Source organism: Pipra filicauda, unplaced genomic scaffold (genome assembly GCF_003945595.2).
Source record: "Pipra filicauda isolate LSUMZ 115617 unplaced genomic scaffold, ASM394559v2 scaffold115_size4368891_pilon, whole genome shotgun sequence".
Classification (NCBI taxonomy): Eukaryota; Metazoa; Chordata; class Aves; order Passeriformes; family Pipridae; genus Pipra; species Pipra filicauda.
The window spans coordinates 1,354,528-1,375,510 of NW_024103607.1; the positions used below are offsets into that span (position 1 = coordinate 1,354,528).

The 20,983-nt window shown below is 38.1% G+C and overlaps 1 protein-coding gene across 2 annotated transcripts in view; it reads right to left on the reverse strand.

Moving 5' to 3' along the window:
* Positions 1-4,741: 4,741 nt before the first annotated feature.
* The window catches only part of CUL4A (cullin 4A), a 37,190-nt gene continuing 20,948 nt past the window's right edge, over positions 4,742-20,983 (reverse strand). Inside the window, exons 11-20 of one of the 2 annotated variants that reach the window (XM_027743496.2) lie at positions 18,390-18,582; positions 16,855-16,959; positions 15,060-15,170; positions 14,607-14,692; positions 13,481-13,588; positions 12,156-12,269; positions 10,903-11,008; positions 6,985-7,157; positions 5,976-6,128; positions 4,742-5,715 (exon numbers count right to left, since the gene is read on the reverse strand). In XM_027743496.2, coding sequence (XP_027599297.1) covers positions 5,620-5,715; positions 5,976-6,128; positions 6,985-7,157; positions 10,903-11,008; positions 12,156-12,269; positions 13,481-13,588; positions 14,607-14,692; positions 15,060-15,170; positions 16,855-16,959; positions 18,390-18,582 — 1,245 coding nt within the window. In that variant the 3' untranslated portion in view covers positions 4,742-5,619. Of the gene's footprint in view, positions 5,716-5,975; positions 6,129-6,984; positions 7,158-10,902; positions 11,009-12,155; positions 12,270-13,480; positions 13,589-14,606; positions 14,693-15,059; positions 15,171-16,854; positions 16,960-18,389; positions 18,583-20,983 lie in introns of those variants that run through there. The other variant, XR_005564785.1, reaches the window with a different exon arrangement.

Sequence of the window (20,983 nt, forward strand, 5' to 3'; positions counted from 1 at the left end):
TCACTTAAGTTCTGTATTGCCTCCAGCCGAGCACTGGAATTTAAAGGCAGTTTAAGGTGAATACAGTCATTCTGCATAGAACTATAGAACTATTTCAGCCCCAGCTGTATAAAAACATTGGAACTTGATGGTCTCTGAAGTGATGTATCTGTATATACCCATGTATACATATAATCCACATGTGGTTCAAGAAAAAAGAGGGACTTGTGTTTGCATGGGTAAAAATTGCAATTTCACATATTTTCAGATGATGTCTGATGTTTTTGAAGGAATCCCTTTTTTTTTTAAAGAAAACTAAAGAAAAGCTGAAGTTAGATATAAACATTCTCAGATGTAATGGAGCATAGTAACGGAGATGGGAAACCCAGACCATTTGATCACTTTGTAATTCAATGCTTTCTCTTATCTATGCTGTTACGGATATGCTTACTTTGAAACTTCAGAAGTATTTATTTTGCTACTGAAATCCTATTTCTATTAATACTGGAAAGTGTGCCAATAGCAGGGTATTTTTGCTTTCTCAAAAATGACTGCCACTGTCATCCCTCTCCTCATTACAGCGCACTCCAGATTGTCTCTGAAGCAGGATCAGTTCTGCTCCCAACCTGACTCCATACATTTTTACTTAGAACTGATTTGAAATGCAATTTAGCTACTACCAGCTGCTAAAGTCCAGTTCAGCTACTGCGAACTTGATCTTTCCTTGATGTTTGTCTCAGTTCACTTGCACTTGCTGTTTCCCCAAAACATCCTAGATCAGTTTAGTTGCTCCCTAGGCTTGGGGATCTACCTTTCATTTTCAATGATATTGATATAAACAGGTATTTCTTAATGCTGCATTTTTATCTCTGCATTTTTACAGACAGTAATGTATTATTTCAGTTTGTTTGCAACACTTTATGCTTGCCACGCATTACCAAAAGCAGAAGTTAGTCAGTTTGAAAAAGGACATAACAAGTGGCTCTGGTCAAGTGTTTGAGTGAGTCATCTGCAGAGGAGTTGAGGGTAATGGAGGTGGGATATGGGTTGTTCTCATTTTTCAATCACTGTTTTTGGAATCTTCGCTTGGAGTGGAGAAAGTGGCTGCAGAACACTTGAAGTCTGCCACAAGACAAAACAGAGAGGGAGGCCTGATGTCAGGTTTAAACTTGCTGTGCAGCAGTCTGGCTCTCTGCTGGAAAATCAGTAGGCGTCTATGAATGGAAGAGTGACAGATGCCTGGATTACTACCAAAAATTATGTCTCCATAAAGCAACAATACTGCAGCAAAGATTTGGTAAACAAAGAACATAAGGCTATCAGCAGAGAATGATGTTGACCTTCTGTGCTATGGATCATTAGCTCACTAGGCCTTTTATAATGGTGTAGACTGCACAATAACAACTTTCATGGTGTTTAGTAAAAGTATTGTTGTACTAAACAAGGGTAAGGGCATTTGCTGGACTAATGGAACAAGTCTTACACAACCTTGCTGGACATTAGCCCCGCTACTCAGTAACTTGTATGACATCAATCAAAGATGATAGCGGGGTAAGACATAAACATAAGCCTACAGCTTTGGTAAAAGCTGGTATATACACAGCCCAGAGATCCAAATTAGTGCCATCACTCAGGGAAATGAAATGTAGTCCATATCTAGCCCCTATGGAGCTGCTAGCCAAGGAACACGCACACACATCCAGATACTAACCATGGTATGTTCTTGGCCTTTCTTCAGAGCCATGGCTGCAGAATGGCTGCTCATGGTAAACAAGCAGGAGATGTAGGAGCCGTTACTACAGTAAAAGCTGTCCAGCAAGGTCAAGGCAGAGCACAAGCATGGGAGACAATACAGATTAGGAATTTTTACCAGGAAAGAATTTCCACAAAACATGACTCCATTTTTCCTGTTGCCTTTTGCTGCACATTACCTGACTTCACAGGATTACATCCTTTCTGTAGAGGCTTACTAGTAATAGCTAACCAAGTTTATGGTACAGAGTCCATTCTCCCTAATACACCTGCTGAAGATCATAAACCTACAAAGAGAATGGAATCATTGGTTGGAAAAGACCTCAAATGTTAACCCAGCATTGCCAAGTCCACCACTAAACCATGTTCCTAAGCACCACATCCACAAGTCTTTTAAATACCTCCAGGGATGGTGACTCCATCACTTCCCTGGGCAGCCTATTCCAGTGCTTGACAAGTCTTTCAGTAAAGAAAGTTTTCCTTCTTCTTTGGCAGAACCTGAGGTTTTTTCCTCTCAACCTATTGCTTGTTATTTGGGAGAAGAGACCAACCCCCACCTGGCTACAACCTCCTTTCAGGTAGTTGTAGAGAGTGATAAGATTACCCCTTAGATTAGAGCCTCCTCTTCTCCAGGCTAAACAACTCCAGCTCCCTCAGCTGCTCCTCTTAGGACTTGTGCTCCAGACTCTTCAACAGTTCTGTTGCCCTTTTCTATACACACTCCAGCACATTAGTGCCCTCCTTGCAGTGAGGGGCCCAGAACTGAACACACAGTCTGAGGCGTGGCCTCACCAGTGCCAAGTGCAGGGGGACAATCACTGCCCTGGTCCTGCTGGCCACGCTAGTCCTGATACAGGGCAGGATGCCATTGGTCTTCTTAGCCACCTGGGCACACTGCTGGCTTGTGTTCAGCTGCTGTCGATCAGCACCCCCAGGTCCTTTTCCACCAGGCATCTTCCCAGCAACTGCCCCACACCAGGAGCTTGCACAGGTCTATCTGCATAACAATTTCATGTAGTGAAGTTGCATGAAAGGTGTGTGAATTTTTTTCAAGTATGTATAGCACAAAGAAAGGAAGACAAAAACTGCAGCAGGCCAAGTGAGTGAATTATAAGCTCAGGTTCAGATAAAGGAATTCATGGGAAGCTAAAATACGAAACTGAGAAAACATCCAAGGAGAGGGCAGGAATGAAGCTGTTGCCTGGAATGGAGAGCTGCAATTGCCAAACTTGGGAAGCACCATCAAATCAGCCCCCAGCCTACATTCTCATACTTATTTTTCCTCCGGAAATGTTGGACTAGATGACAGGGCATCAGATTTAGGAAAATTGCTTTTTAAATACATATAATGTATGTTTGGATGAGTTATTTGTATCCCAGACTCTTGCTGTTATTTTTGTCATAAATAACCAGCTGATTGAGACTGGACACTCAGCCAAATTCTATCACAAGCTATCAAAAAGCAATCAGATGCAGCTATTTTGATATGGAGAAATTATTCCCATGCTGACTAATAATCTAACTGCTAACATGTTTGGTTCAGTACAGAAAAAAATCCTGGGAAGAAAAATGTGAGGAAATCAAATTAAAAATGAGGACCTGAGAGAGTCACGATTACCTGGCCTGTCAGTCTCTCCCACAGCTTTTGAATCTCCGAAGCCACCTGCAGACCAATGTGGAAGAGTAGGAGTCTTCAGAGATTTTCTATAGGTTCAGGAACAAGGGGGTGGGTGGAGATCAGCAGCTGGATAAAGAAGAACAAAACTCATGCTCCCACAAGCAGAAAGGCAGAACTAAGGAGAACGCCCCCCCAAGTATTGCTGCTTGAGGTTATTCGTGGGGGATGATACAGTCAGGGACCAAGAGCACAGAAAGACAGGTTTCATTATTTTCACTGCTATGGAACAACTCATTTTTAATTGCTAGACCACAATAACTTGGCCAACGAGTTCTAGTCTGTAGCAATTAAGAAAAACTGTACATGTCAGCACTTTTAATCAATTAACATTGCTTCTTGAGGCAGAACCATTTCAATCATCTTCAGGATAACAACGCTGCTTTTAATCTATTCTTTAAAACCACTGAACCAGGACATCTGGGCTAAGAAGGGGCAGGCAGGACACACTCACTGCTTCCTATCAGCTACTGCACATTACTGCCAGCTTTTGGTGTGGATAAAGCCTCTGACCATTACATTTCTGCAAGGAACATACTCCTTTTTGGTTTACAAGTCTAGTAAGATGGATCTGATCGGTTTCCATACACAAAGAAAATGAACTACAAGCTGAACTGTGTAAATAACACTGAAGAACCAACTGCGCAAATAAACTGAAGTGCTGTTCTCACAAAAGGTAGGACATTATTACGCTTTAAAGATTTTATTTGCATTAAATGAAGATTCAAATATTAAAATAAGTCTATATTAAATTACAACATTAAATATGCTTTAAATACAATAAACTAAACGTTTTTAGTTTCTAAACACAAAGGGAACAAAAATAATTCAGGAGAATGCAATAAAATTAATGACACCAGATGACAGAATAAGGACTTTTAATATGTAGATCCAGATGACAACAATGTTTACTTCAAGAAGAGGTGGTGGCCTTTTAACTAATGCACAAAACCCAAGTTACATAAACTTTATAAGATATCCTCAAGAAAATATTGCTCAGTTAAATTCTCATTTATGTAGTATTTATGTAGTGATCAAAACTCTCTTGATAGCTCTTTTTCAGAATGAAACACACCCCTATGCAAAACAGGAAAATAAACAGTCTTTTAAGTATTATCACAAATGGTGTCTTCCTTATAGTTACAATTATCTAACAGATCTACAGTGTCTTTCATTCTTGAATTCAAATCGACTTACTTATATACAATATGTAACAAAGTACTCACAAAATCCTTAGTCTTTCAAGACATGAAGCTATGCTTTCACAATATTGAGACCATAAGTTTTTTGAAAAAAAGGTTTGTTGTTTTTTTGTTTTTTTTTTAAAGTGGAGCACACTGTACAGTAGGTTCCCTGTAGGTTATTTTCAAGGCAGAACTAAATGTTACAGCAATTACATAAATACCTGTTGCTGTAAAATGAAACACCTGTTGCCCTAAAATGAGGTAGGGCCTCTTTGACTCAGATCTAATCTTTGCCACCCAAGCCAGCAGAAGTAGTAATCATAGAACAATCCATTTTTTAGCTAAATAATCCAACAGCTCAGTACACACCTGAATGCAGTTGTCCTCTTGGCACTTCACAGATCTCACTTCGAAACCTGATTTATCCAAACCAGACTGAAGTTTGTAGTAACTTGAAAGAAAATTAACTGAACCCAAGTTTAAGGATTTTCATAACTTCAAAAATTCAGTGTATTTCAACAACACTGCTTGTACATAAGTGTTCATCAATTAAGGGTTTTTAAAAGATACCCAAGTTGTCACTGTAGCTAAAGAATGCAGCATATAGGGACTTTACCGATGCAATTAGGAACACCTAAATGAAGAAACCACACTTGCATCCATCACAGAAGTATTTCTCACACAGGTAATTCTACCTCTCCATCCAACTTCAATGACATTGTTAAACAAAACTGTAAAACTAAATTTTGAAGAACCTAGAAGAACAAAAGAGTAACGAAAGATAAAAACACCCCAGGATGTTTAAAATTAGTAAGGAGTCTTGACAAGGGTGATCAATGAACATGTCATTTTGCTTCTTTTCCACAGCAGTGCATGCAGCTGGTTGAAGAATATACATCAACCTGAAATCTGCTAAAAGGAAAGTCTGGAACAGCATAGGTATTTGGTGTCTTGAAGATATATGTGGATGATTTTGGTTTTTACTTTTTGGGTTTATTTTTTATTTTTTTAAATAAAAGTACTTCTCCATTATGCAACATAGTGGTACTGATTGGGGTTGTCTTTGTCTCTCTCCATATAGTCTCTGTCAATGAGAGATTCAATCCTCTTTTTCAAGTCTCCAGGCTACAAGGAAAGATGAGATTAGTATACAGTAAGTAATATAAATGCAAATATATTTTAGACAATAAGACTGCTAAAAGCCACATAAGAAAATGCACCATAGTATATAGATAATTTACTACTAAGTATCAATACCTTGATAATTAGGTTTGATTCTATGATATTTCACATTTGTTGTTCTTATGGACAAGCTGAATAGAAAAAATGTATTACATATGTGTAGATAAGCATTGGATGGTTTGACAAACAAAAACATAAGTTACCTTTACGGGAAATTTCAGTTGATTATACAATTCAGAAACAAGAAGATTATGACCAAGAGTCTTTCTCATCTTCATTATTCGTACAATAGCAGCATCAATCTGATACTGCCTGTCTTGAAATACTCTTTCAGTTGTGCTGACCTGTTCCTCAACCTAAAGAACAACAGAACACCACAAATCATATCACCTTCTATCACTATTTTTATTAATTATATTTCTATTGTTAACCTTTACAATAAAATGAAAACTCATCTACTCTTACTTATCCTTGAGACAGATGCACATATTACTGCATGGTATGAGCTAAGTGATTCTGACGTGTACTGCCAAAGCAGGTCAAAGATAAAATTAAAGATAATGTAAAGGAAAAAATAAGGTATGTCTTATTTTAAATCTATTTGATAAATTAAACTAAATCTTAGAAACTCCCTTCAGCTTTCTGAGAGAACACTCACCAGTTCAACAGCCCAAACAGTCTTTTGTGTCAAACACCAATTTGACTTTTAGGAATTTTAATACACACAGGCAAAAAACAAACAAGCCAATGTTAATTAAAATATGCCACCTTTTGTCAAGCACTGGGATTCAGGTACAACCAAGACATCTGCTGCAAAGTCAGAGACAACTCTGATTTTTATAGCCCTCCTACCTGCTACATATAGAAGCAACGTGGTGACATTTGATTTATGAGTTCAGTATAGTACCAACACTTCAGCAATACCACAGAAACTTTTAAGATGGACTGAAACATCTACAAGATCCTTTCAGTCTAATATATAAGCATTTAAATTTGGAAGCACAGGAAAGAACCTAAATTTTTTCGATTCCAATGAGTTTTAAAATCTTTATTGCCTCTGTGAGTCATCCTGACTACCCCCAAAAAATTAAATAACTTTCTCTTTTCCCCATATGCAAAAACTACAAGAGGAAATACAGAGATTGTCTTTTCACATGGGATATCTAGATAAACAGTTCATATATAAACAGAATGAATACAAAAAATACATACTGTTTCTTTCATTTGGATTTGGTTGATCTTTATTCTAAACAATTTATGCTTGAAATCACCATTGAAGATGAACTTATCTCCATCTTCTACATCCTTGCCCTTTGGATTTTTAATCAATACTCGTGCTTTTCCACAAGCTAAAGACTGCAAGGTTCTTCTTAACTCACTGTCCTCTGTGAAGAAGTTCAAAATATGAGAGAAAGCACAACAAAGCATTAACATGAGAAGTTTTATGTGATTAATCTAGAAATACAATTGAAAAGTTACTGGGTTTATGTTAATACTTTCTTCCAGCCAAGTCCCAATTAGGAAACAACTCACAGCCTTCAAGCTCAGACTCACATCTTTCACAGGTAAGTGCTCAGAGCATGCACAGATTTGTGTATGTCAGAAAGACAGACTGAGGCTCATCTCAGTGAGCTTTCCATGCAAAATAGATGGAAGATTTCACATTAACATGAGCCTGGTTTTATTGTTTTAGTTTTGTTTGGTAATAACAGGACTTTAGAAGAAAAAAAGTCAGTGGGTAACAAGAAACTCAAGCCACCTATTTTATGATTTCATCACTGTTTCTGACACACACCAGAAAAAATGTAATAGAGTAAAAAAACCAGAAGCCTAAATTGACAGAAAGATGCTTTGTAAGAGGGTAGAGCTGATAGCTATTATAGTCAAACTTCCCCCACAGCAGGAAAGTAGTAGAAACAAGTGGATTGGGAAAATTTTATCTACTAATATATAAGGCTAAAAGCATTTGGACAAGTAGATAAAATGAAATCTTAAACATTCTAATAATTATGTTGAAAAGTTTTGTATCAAGATTTTGCATTAAAACATTCTCTAGAATACTTTATTCACAATATAAGACTGTCACCAGTTTTGCTGGATCTCCTGAACAGAGTTTTAGTCTAAAAATTGAAAGACAGGTTTTTCAATCTAGTGCTGAAGTGCAGGGTAGCTGAGTAAAAGATTCATAGAATCATAGAATGAACTGGGTTGGAAAAGACCTCTGAGATCATCAAGTCCAACCCTTGATCCAACACCACCGTGGTTACTAGACCATGGCACTAAGTGCCACATCCAGTCTCATCTTAAAAACCTCCAGGGATGGAGAATCCACCACCTCCCTGGGCAGCCCATTCCAATGTCTGATTACTCTATCTGTAAAAAATTTCTTCCTACTATCTAACCTAAACCTCCTCTGGCACAGCTTAAGACCATGCCCTCTTAATTCTACTTTTGGTTGCCTGGGGGAAGAGACCAATCCCCACCTGGCTACATCCTCCTTTCAGGTAGTTGTAGAGAGTGATGGGGTCTCCCCTGAGCCTCCTCCTCTCCAGGCTAAACAACCCCAGCTCCCTCATTCTCTCCTCACAGGACTTGTGCTCGAGTCCCTTCCCCAGCCTCGTTGCTCTTTTCTGGACCTGCTCCAGCACCTCAATATCCTTCCTGAACTGAGGGGCCCAGAACTGGACACAGCACTCCAGGTGTGGCCTCACCAGTGCCGAGTACAGGGGAAGAATCACTTCCCTGGACCTGTTGGCCACACTGTTCCTGATACAGGCCAGGATGCCATTGGCCTTCTTGGCCACCTGGGCACACTGCTGGCTCAGGTTCAGCTTCCTGTCAATACAAACTCCCAGGTCCCTTTCTGTCTGGCTGCTCTCCAGCCACCCTGTCCCCAGCCTGTAGCGCCGCATGGGGTTGTTGTGGCCAAAGTGCAGGACCCGGCACCTGGCCTTGTTGAACCTCATCCCGTTGGAATCAGACCATCTCTGCAGTTTGTCCAGGTCCATCTGAAGAACCCTCCTGTCTTCCAGCAGATCAACACTACCCCCCAACTTGGTGATGACACCCCCAACTTGGTGTCATCTGCAAATTTGCTAATGGTACACTCAATCCCCTCATCCAGATCATCAATAAAGATATTAACACTATTACTATTTTTAAAATAGTTTAATTTTCACACAGAGAGACCTTTTCCTTTTTTTAAACTTCCAACTGCTCTATGATTACTAAAAAAACCCTTCAAACCACGTGGACTAAACAGGCTTGTATGACAGTTGACACATTTTGTCTGTTTCAACTTCAGTAAATACGGATTGTTGAGCTGTGTTTTTGTTCAAACACAAAGCTGCTGTTAAAACACTTCAGAGCTTTACTTCTGCCTTGTGTGAGAAGTTGCAGGTTGCCAAAAGGAAGGAATCTGCAATTACCTATCAATCAATCACAGAGGCAGAAGTAAAAACTGCACCTCCTAGAGGCTTCCTTGACAATGAGAAATACTCTGCATTCTTATGTGCCTATTTGGACAACACATCTTAAAGCACCACAGTTACCAGAGAGAAGGTAAGCATTCTTTCTCTGAGTGACAGTTTATGCATTTTCTAACTCTACTAATGTATCAGGAACAATCTCATTAAAGAGACTGGCGGTAATTTATTGTAACAGTGACTAGAAAAATTCCAACCACGGTCAGTTAATGCCTACAAAATAATTAAGAGGGACTTTTTACAAGAGCATGTAGTGACAGGACAAGGGGGAATGGCTTCTATGGCATTGATCCTGGCCCCAAAGGAAACCTCTGGACCATAAACTGTCCTTCTTACACACATTCCTATACTTCTTCTCTCTAGGGGAGAAACATATAGACATGGCACTCAGTGCAATAACATATAGGTAGCTCCCACCTATCAATTCTAGCCAGCTGCCTTAAAAACACTATTGAAATTCTTTATTTTGTGCTATAATGGAACGGATGTCCATGCAGCAGATTTTATCTGTTGCTGTCAGGCAGCCAGAATGCAAACTCCAAGGTACAGCAATACAAGATAAGAAAGAAGGACGCAGATCAGGCTTGTGTGAACCTATGTTTGTTCAGTAAACACTGTAGTCTGACCTAACAGGCCTCTCTGGAGGCTATCCTGGTGTTTATCATTCACACTGGCATGGATTTTCTTCAGCTCCTTTACCATTAACAGAGTAGATGACTAAGCAGCTTGAAGCATTGATGCTAAGAAGCTAGTGTACTGCCTTCTAAAGTGCAAGGATTCTTGATATCCCCAATTTTACAGTATTTTACTAAATATATTACAATATTTTAGTACTTGTATGGGCTCAAATACTCTTTCAGCATTGCTGGTTTGGGTTAATCTTAAATTTCAACATGCGAAGGGCTACTCGGTATAACCTGCTGATTGATGCAGAACTTCCAGAGAGTAAAGAAATGATAGAGTTATGGCTGTAACTATCTCAAGAATGTGTAAGAATTTGGAAAAACCCCCCACCCAAGAACATAAGAACACAGAAGGCAGAGACTGCAGATGGTTAAAAAGAAAACTATATTTCTTCAGGTTTTTTTGTCCTTTCTGCCTTCAGGTTCAAGTGCAGAGGCAGAGAGTTACAAAGTATACATCCAGCACAACACTGCTGCTCTTAACTAATCAGACCAAATGGAGCACTCCAGCAACATAATAGGAAACAGGTGGAAGAGCTCTCAAAACAGTTCAAACTGAAAATACTCTCCTGAAACGCCCCCAAATGACAGCATTCTACAGCAGATCATTTTCCAAATCTAGTATGTGAACCTAATGGAACGAAAATAATTTGTACACACAACAGTGTATCACCACTTGAATTTTAAGAATTGCAATGATACGTTTTGTAAATCGGTTGTTAGTATAGCATATGCTATACAGCTCTTACTATTAATTTTGTGAAGCATGTTACACACTAAGAAAAATACACAAAGAAACACCAGCAGTGTGGTTTCATTTCTTCTGGTGTCTGTATCCTATTGGCTCATGAAGTCTGTCTAATGACCAAGGCAAATTTCTTAAAATTAGGCATTTACATACCAAATCATAATTCACAATCACTCAATTAATACATTTAAGAATCAGAAAGTGTTCTTCCTACCTACACCAGTGGCCATTTTAATTTCTTCAAAACTGAATTCATCTCCTTCATTAAACATAAGCAACACTAATGTCTGAAAGAGCGATACTTGAAATTCTTTCTTCCCCTAAAAGAGAAATATCAAATAATTAGAAGTAATATTCAGAAAATTTTCTGCTGTATCCCCAACGTCTGACAAGTTACAGAAGGCATACATTTACTTTTCTATTTCTAGAAGAGATATGCATTTTAGAATGCCTGGCACACAGGCAGTATTGAGGAAACAGGATATTTCTAAAGACTCTTTTTTTTTGCTCCTCTAACAGCAGAAATACAGTACACAGCAGAAGCTCATTAGAATGGCCTGGTATTTACTTCCCATCCTTTACTTCATTTTAATTACAATATATGAAATTCTGGCATTGCCACCATCAATATTGAATCTCTTAGTAATTAACTCAAGTTTCATTTCATTGGAGATAAACTAATACAAAAGAAATCTTGGCATTGGATCAGATACGAAAGAAACAAAAGAAAACTTTGGTTTACTATGACACACAGGGACAGTATTATCAGTAACACAATGTTTGTACAAACAGGCAATGTTCAAAGAACTTGAACTCTTCAGCCGGCTGTGGACATTTCTGTCAATTGACAACTACAAGCCCATCCATCTTACTCTTATGTAATGACTAAACCTCCAAGAGTCACGTTCACAATGAGTTAGCAAAAGAATTCAAGTTTTTTTGTCTTTGTTGTGGCTCAATGAAACTGCATGATTACAAGGCAAGATATAGCATGAGACAAAAGAAAACCATATTAAGAAACAACGTGGTAAATAATTCAACAAGCATTTAAAGTTTAACCACAGTCATCACATGACCAACACCCTTCAGTCTCTTCTGGTTATCAGTTAAGCATACTAAAAGCATCACTGGTATTTCTATGATCAAAACTATTCCAGATTAAAAAGATGCTACAGTCTTCTTTCATTAATTTCCTGTTTTATCACAACTTGCTTTATCTGAATGAGCAACAATTCCTATCAAATGAGTATTACCACAAGGTATCACACTGTTGTCTTCTGTTAGCGAGGCAGTATTTCAGTTTAATTATAGAAAGCCTACTTTCTATACAAAATAACAGTATTGAATTGTGATTGTTCCTCCATAAAAATGTTACTGCCTTTATAAAAATACAATACATGTCTAGATTCCAAACAATTGACTTAAATTTTATCCCGACAGACTTAGCTTTAAAACGGGAAAGCTTACGTCCTTAAATTCTGCCTTTAGGACAGCATGCCCTAAAGTGGTCTGCCACTGAAGCTTTCGACCACTGTGTTTTCCCAGGTAGAAGGTTTTAAATACCTCTTGAAGTTTTATCATCTGTAAAGAAAACAGAGAAAAACATTTATTAGCATTTTATCAATGCAGTGACATCAGATGATTTCATGCATGTAATTGCTTTATTCTCCTCAACCATGTTTCAAAATAAGTGTTTTTGTGGGGAAAACTTTAACCCAAAGAGCAAAATTCTGCTCTCAAGTACACTTGTACAACTATGCACAAAAGAAAGTCTCAATTCAAAAATAACTTTTAATTTCCCTGGAGTTTTTTACCTTTTGTTTTGTTTGTTTTAAGTAAAAGTAAAATAACCCCCCCTGTAAAGGGTTTTAAACATCAAAAATAAATACTTTTTTGTCCTGGACTATGAATCTGACCAAAAAGTCATCAGACAAAAAGCATACATCTCACACCTTTGCCCTGGTAACTACCATCTGCTCCCATGTTCTTCCTGTATTTTGTCCTGTACTGGAATTCAAATCTGATTCCAGTACTTTATACTCTCTTACTTCCAAGTAAGGGGTTTCTACCCCTTCATTTTCATGCCGCGTTGCTCAGGCTAGATCATTCCAAAGTAGTCTGCCACAGAGGAAAAGATGCCTCAGGAGCAAGAGCATAAAAGCTTCCACGTTTTCTGAATTGAATGGGAACCCCACTCCCACCTTTGGCCTCTGAAGTGCTTCCCACACTTCAGATCAAACAAGGTATTGTAGGAAATAGGACTACAAATACATATTTCAATCTACACCAATACCGGCAGGAGCTTTGCAAAAATCTCTCGACTTGGAAGCAATCTTTTTTTGTGCAAATACTGTTTCAATGCAGGGGTTAGTTTTGTGTGACACATTGCAGGGAACAGAGGAAGGATCTTTCAGAAAAAAGGAACGTGCAGTAACATAACTATTGGCTAGATCAAAGTGCCTAACCAATGTAGTTAAAGATTGACTAAGTTAAGGTGAACTGACTTTAAGTGTTTGACTGCAATGCTAAGTGAGGATAGGAGGTTTTTTTATACTAATTCTATATTATTATTACTATTATTAAACAGGTAAAAAACCCACACTGAGTGAAGCAATTATCGGAAAAAAGTGGATTTTACTCACTACAATTTTTGCAATCCTGCAATCTTTAACATGACATAACCCCCTTAAATATCTAGCAGAAAAACATTTAATGAAGTGCATTAGTTCAGCCTGTGATAGTGATTATGATTCCACTCTCTACAGTGTATTAAGAAGAATTTAAACACTAACCTCTGAATTTAAGTGGACTTCCATAGGTGTATAAGTTGGCCAATATCCCATAGTTAATATATTTACTGTCAGGTCTATATTTCCTGGGTCACTTTGGTTCTGCATATACTAAAATACAAGAGACAAAAATCATTCAAGTATACTGTCTGCATATTAATTAGAAAATAAAGATATATTTAATTAGAAATTTAAAATTAGTTATAACAATGAAAAATTTCTACATGTCACATCCTTGGTTAGACATGCTTTGCCAGGATTTTGAATAACTATTTAAGGCCCCCCTCCCCAGTTTCAAAACACAGCAAGTGGTTTGAAGTACAAAGAAAGAACAACATGCCTTGAAATATCCTAGACCACTGTCTCTACAGGATATTGAGGTCAAAGACCTCTAATCACATGCAAATAAAGCAAAAGAAAAGCTTTTTATCATGGCAGAAGCCATGGCAGGGACCATAAGATCAACAGGATCCCCTTGGACTTTCACATCTGTTATACAAAACATTTTCATATAATTTGAGCATAGCATCAGTCAAAGTAGGCTGCAAATTCTGGGATAGAGAAGTTACTTCAGTATTTTATTACAGGAGCAAGTGTCCTGGGTTTGATCTCTACCTCAGAATGCTGTCTTCAATAAGGCCCCAAAACAAGTACCCAGAGAGAACAACAGGGTGTGCATATACAGTATTTCCTCCAAGCATTCCCTTGATTACCAACAGGTTGGAAACTCTGGGGTTGAGATATGCAGTTTCTGCACACTTAGCTACCTTCAGGGAGTTACTGTGGTGTGGGCCATTCACAAAGGATTCATCAGATCACCAACAGTTTACAGAATTAAGGGATAAAGACTTTAAAAGATGTCAGTTGACTAAATTACTATGTGGTATTTAGACTGTAATTTACTTAAAAAGGAATCAAATAAAACTATAAAATAAGCTTATCTCTGAATAGATATACAATAAATAAATTCTGTTCTGTAAAAACAGAATAGTCTATAGACTCTCTTATTATGACCAGGACCTGCTCAAAAGCTGTTTTGTTTAATTTTAGCTTAATCCAAGGTATAACAATATTAAATGTTTCCCCATGACTTCTGACAATTTAGTTTGCAAACAAAAGGTAAATGTACCTGCTTAAACTGTACCATGACATCTTTTGACAGCTCCATGTCCTTGAACATGCCCTCCAGTTTGCTGGTAAAAGCAGCACCACATTCTGTCACACAAATTAAAGCAAAGATCCCACAGTTACAAAGAAGCATGGAACAAGCGATAAAGGTTTCATCTGAGACAGTCAAGCCACATGTGCCAGGTTACAGAGCACCCACAAATAGGTGGATTTTTAAGGATTTTAAGGATTTGGTTCCTAGGTACATTAAATGAACCAGTCTCATACCTAAGAGGTCAGCCCAATAGTTCTCACTGAGCACAATGAAAGCTGTGATATATATATATAGCTAAGTACTTAAGTAAGAGTTGTTATTACTTAAAATCTGGCTTGTCACTTCTTAAAATGAGAAAACAGGAATTCCAATTTATGTGCCAAAAAGTGATACAAATTTAACACATCTGAATATGCCTACCATGTTTAAGCTTTGACAACATGGACTTCTCAGCATCTACTGATGCACTTTTTCCAACCAGCAGTCTTTTGGCCAAATCTTTCTTATAAAACGCCTCAAAAACATCTTTCCCTGTAAAGAAATTGAAACAAAAATAAAATACAACTGAAATAATACACTCTATTTGCATAATTTGTGACACAAGCCTTTCTTGTGGCGTGCTGATCTCAGAATATTCACTACGCAGCAGTGAAGAAAAATTTGTAGACATTTTGTTCTTTTTATATTTTAATAAATCTATTAACACATTTTGCAAAATTTTTCTTTCTTATTTTTGCCTGAGGAACATGGACTGCCTTGTATTTCCCATTGGATCAGCCGCAAACCACATGAAATTACTCTGGGGGGCAGAAGAAGAGTCTCCCTCCTGTGGTTTGATTTATTAAAAGAAATTATAGAGGAGGTTTTCTGTGTATTAAAGAATATATTTTAAAAGTCTAAGATGAAGAAAAATTGACAGAAGTCTTCCCATTTGGTTTGCCAATAGCCTTTTGAAATGAAGCAGCCATACAGACACCCACAAACTTTCACACCTCAAACCCAAGCTTCCGCATCTCTTTTCTACTGACAGTGTCAAGATATCAGCAAGTTGTTTCACTTTTAAGAGGAACAAATTCACTGTAACTCAAGGCACTATTTGCACTGCCTACAGTAGCCCCTCAATTCCTTGTAAACACCTTCCAATGTAGCAATTCCTCCCATAGTCTTCTTTCTTCTCTAACCTGTCCTCTGGTAAAGTGATGTTTCATGGAACAGATGCACCAAGACACTACCAGAAAGTCCAATGGCCAGAAACTACCTACTAACTATCATCTGCTCTTTAAACACTAGACAGCTCAAAATAAAATTTGCACTTTTCGCTCAAAAAATATGAAGAGAAAAAGAGCTGGTGAAAATTTCAGAATTAACAGAAATTAACTTCTTACACTGACAAGTTGCCATGTTTTCAATCACCATCTCTATCTGATAAAAATCATGATGCAAATGATACTACTTTATGACTTGACTGCTTTCCCATTATATTATACTTGTTTTGGATTTTATGAAGAGAGAACCCGACAGATCTCAGAACAAACTAATACAGAATTGGGTAATACCTGCTCATTCTACCCCAGCCCAGGATACGTCTTCCACTTTCCCCAAAACAGTGACCATGCATCTCTATTAGACTAGACCACTTTTTTTTCCTGATATCCCACCTAGAAAAAAAAAATCTCCTAACACATTTAAGGGTTTTGCTCAGATAGGGACATACATGAGGGAAGTGCATTTCAAAGGCAGTAAAACTCAGCAATAACACTTTTTCCTGTTGTGCTGAGCCCTCCACTGTGTTCCCTCTCAGCCATGATGAGAAAAGAGGTCATTAGTTGCTGGATTTTCACCTACTTGCACCTACAACCTACCGAGGTAGACAGGGAAGAGAAAATCTGTACTAACATTCATTCTCTGTTGTTAGAGGAGAGGCTGTGGCTACAGATGTGGTTAATTTATGTGAAAAAACTTCCAGCAACAGCTCTGACTCTTAGGTCTCCACCCACAGACTGCGAAAGGTCTGTAACTTTCCAATCTCCATAGAACTAGTTTGTCCCCCCGGTGTATTTATTGTGCTCCTTCAGGTGTAAGGCAACCTGAATTAAAGATCAAGTAGAGCAGAAACTCATGCTGAAAAAGATCTCTTACATTCAGAGGAAAGCATCTCTGCTAGGAGCAAGGAAAACAGTTCCAATTGCATCAGCGGTGAAGTGCTATTTCTTACCATGAATGAATCTAAATATGATCATGATTTTGTCAAGGATTCTTTCCAGCTCTTCATCTGTTGCTTCTTTATTACCAGCTCTTAACTTGGAATCCACATATTTTGCTACAAATAAATAAAATCATTTAACAGTTTAAAAATAAATCTAAAATAACCAACTTAAGCATCTCCCACTTGAAACATTACTATGTGTTAAATATTACTATATGTTAAAATACAGGATAAATGTAAAACTTCCTATTTTCCCTTTTCCCATCCTTATGTTCAGTGGGAACAATGACAGAGTCCTACTGTACTACCAGCACAATGGAAAATTACTGCAAAAAGTAACAGTCCAAGAAAAAAATGAATACAGTATAATGATTAAAATTATCGCATTAGAAATTCCCACATTTTGTGTTAGAGTCTGAACAAGCACATTTCTTGTTGAAAGACAATGTTTTGGAAGCGTACAATGCATATGAATGTATTTATGAGAAACAGAAACAAACAACATAAAGAGGACTATATTTTTGTAGACCTTTACCACGTCCCTCATACTCCTTGGTGGGAGCATATCAAAATTTAAACAGAAGCACTACTTTGAAGTTAGTAGCTTCAGAATGCCAGAAATAAGGTTAAGCCTTGAGTTTAGCTAAGTATTTATTAAGCCACATTAGTATCCTTATACAACCTCCTGTGTAAGAAGGAAACCTTTGCAGGAGCTGAAACACCATGATCCACAAATGACAGCAGCCCATATCACAGCTTTAACCTGTATCACTGTGTTGTGCAATCTGTCCTACATAAAGCTGATTTCAGAAGGAAGTCACAAAATAAGCTGAATAAAGGTAAAAGAATGTACAGAGGAAAAACAAACAACCAAGGAGCAGGATCCTCTCATGGTGTAAAATGCCACAGCTCCAGTTTTGCTGCAGGCAAAATAGTCAGAGTAGCTTTTGCCGGATCAGGGATAAACCAAGTAATAGTATTTTTAAAATATTTATTATTTTTCCCCCTTAATATGTAGTAGTTCCCCTTTCAAGGTCTCGAATTTCATTTCCTCTATTAAAATTCCTTGTATCTGAAAGCTTTAAAATCGTTTTCCCAACCTCAGCCTTCAAGGCAGATAGATGGGCTATGCTTAGTCATTTCCGAAAGATCCAGAACATCCAAAGAACTCCTCTACTATCACAATGAAAACCAGTTCCCTTTTATTTGCCACGGCTGCTCTTTCCCCCTAAGCATTTACTCCACTGGTAGCACCAGCACCACGCTCTCTGAGCAGTTGTTAGCACCAGCACCGTGCAAGCAGCAGAGCGCAGGGGCAGCAGAAGGTGACATGCTCCATCAGGACACCGTGCTCACACCTACGGCACACCCAAGCTCCTGGAACCCGCGATGCTCCCAGGTTAACGTTTGCCTCGTATCCCAAAAATGAGTCTCCTAAAGCAGAATGCGTACTGCACCACTATTGCACTAGCACACTCAGCAGCAATATCTTATCATGCTTTCTATAGATTTTTGAAATATTTTACAGAAAAATATTTGTGTACCTATCAATTCTGCAGGCTTATTTGGTCTCTTGTTGATAAATGTTTCAAAGGACTCCTTCATCAAGTTTATAAATTTTTCATTTTTCTGAAAGCACACTTCTATGATATGGTCCACTTTATCCTTAAAATCTAGTAGCTCTTGCACCATATCCTTGTCTTTTTCAGGATTAACCACTATTGTTGTCCCAAAGTTCTGTAAAACAAACACTTTTGATAGTAAAATACTTTAGAGTGCTACCTATCTCCCCCAACAGACACATTCACCCTTATAAAATTTCTCATTAGAAAGAGTAATTTTTTTTTTTACAGAGCTACTTATGTGACTTCAAGTTTTCAAAAAATGAGATGCATTGAAATTTAAAATAAAAACCCAGACACACATTAATGGATTTCATACATTATTGTTTAAAGATTATATACATTCAAGACAAATGCTAAAAAAAAATAAAATAAATACACAGTAGACATGACTATGACGTGCAAGTTTACAGTTAGAGAACTACATGATTCATGTAAAATAAATTATATGGAAACTGCCTCAGAAATGTTAAGTGTAATAGAAAACTTCACACTATTTTTCTTAAATCCACTAGAGAGCTCTATTGATGGAACAGGTGGCAAAAATTCAACTGCTGCTCATCACTCTAAGATTCCTCCTTCAGGAAGGGTTCTGAAGCAAAAAAAACCCTAGCTGAATTGCAAGGAAACAAAACTTTCCCATACACAAGAAGCAGCCACAGACTTGACTTTCACTTCTTGTCCTACATTTATTATCTTAGATACAACACCATCTGTCTAATGACTCAAAATATTCTGTAATGGAGGATTTAAATTTACTGGACAATTTGCTTACAGTTGCTTAGTAACACTGATCAGCGCCCTGGACAGAATGGTCAGTTTTTCAAGGTGAGAAAGGGGAAACATCTGCACAGTAACAGCAAAACACTACTATTTTCATCAGCTGAAGCATGTTAGCCACAACAACAGTAAAATATGGGGAAATCCCTTTCAAACCTCAGAAGTTCCACTACAATACATAATTAGCAATTGCCATATTCATGGAGATTTTTCTCAAGTCACATTTCAGAGTGAAGCTGAACACAAAGCTGCTTGAACACAAAGGTCCTTAGATTTAGCATGTGTATCACGGAGTCACAGCAAGGTCTGGGCTGGAAGGGACCTCTGATCACCTAGTCCATCAGATCTTCCCCTTATCACAGTTTCTCCTTCATTAACACAGTATTTGGGCATCTCACAGTCTCTATCAGTTCTGTTCATAAAATTGCAAGGCATTCCCCCCATTTTGCAAATGGCAAATCAAGATACAGAAAGCCAAGTACCACCTCTGAAGTCATAAAAAGGTGATGACAATACAGCACAGACCTTCAGCCCATAACTCAGCTCAAGATAAACTTAAAAAGTTCTCAAAGCCTCTCTTTAATGCATTTTGTCATATAGAATGTCCAAAATGAGATTTACTGACACTACAAAAAAGGGTTTCTAACTTTCTGAGTATCTAAAAAGCCATCTCAAAACCACAGGTCTGAGTCTGTGAGATTTAGTGTATGATAAGCCAACTTAGCAACCTGCTGCTGTGAAAGGAGAGGTTCAGGTCCTCCTTTCCTTATTTTCCTATCTGTCTTGAACTTTTAAGTCTTTCCTTGGACTTCTCTGTGAGCCTCTTTAGTTTACTAAAGAGGCATAAAACTGACCTCGCCCAGGTACTGTGTTGAAACAGATCACAAAAGAGTCTATGTATGGAGTGGCAGGCAGCACAAGAGTTAAGTCAGAAGCCTGATCTGGGATCAAGTAAGGAGAAAGATGTTCCTCCTCAGCCACAGCAAACCATTCAGCTGGCCCAGATGCCTATGGATCCATGGACTGTGTATGGGGACACTGGATGACACCCTGTGGAGTAAACTCCACCTCAGTTCTGGGGGACAGAGGGGTGTCTATATCCCACTCCCATGGGCTGCAACACTGGTGGATCATGCCAAACTCTAGACACAGGTGTGCAGGAAAGGCACCTCTGAAATGAACTGATATTGTGCACTTAGTCCTAAAGGCTGATGAACACACAAGCAATTCAGGGGAGAACCACCCCAGCAGGAATTATCAACTCCACAGACAAAAATCTTCTGTGAAGCTTTCCTGCCTTCATCTCGCAGAGCACTAAAATGCACTCTCTGGGGCAGTATACAGTATGCATATTATTCAACAGGAGCATTCCCTTCCAAATAGCTTAAACATTCATCAGCATTGCTGTAGGTTGGTTATATGTAGCACTGTAGAATAGCAATGTTCTGATGTTTCTGCAGATATGTAAACAGTTGAGTGTATTTGCAGTAAAACAACACACAGTACAGGCCAGCATACTCCAAACACATGTGCATGTGGTTCTATTTAAAAGCAGAGTAAACCAAAACATCTTGTATAATATTCAAACCTATAAGGAAAGCAATTTCCAAGTAGAAATTTAAAACCGAAACAGGTGTTGCTGTTTCTCATCATGTGATTGCTACTGGGGGGGGGAAAGCATTAACACCCCTCCCCATATTTGCTTAAAACAGAACTCTGATGCATACACCTACATA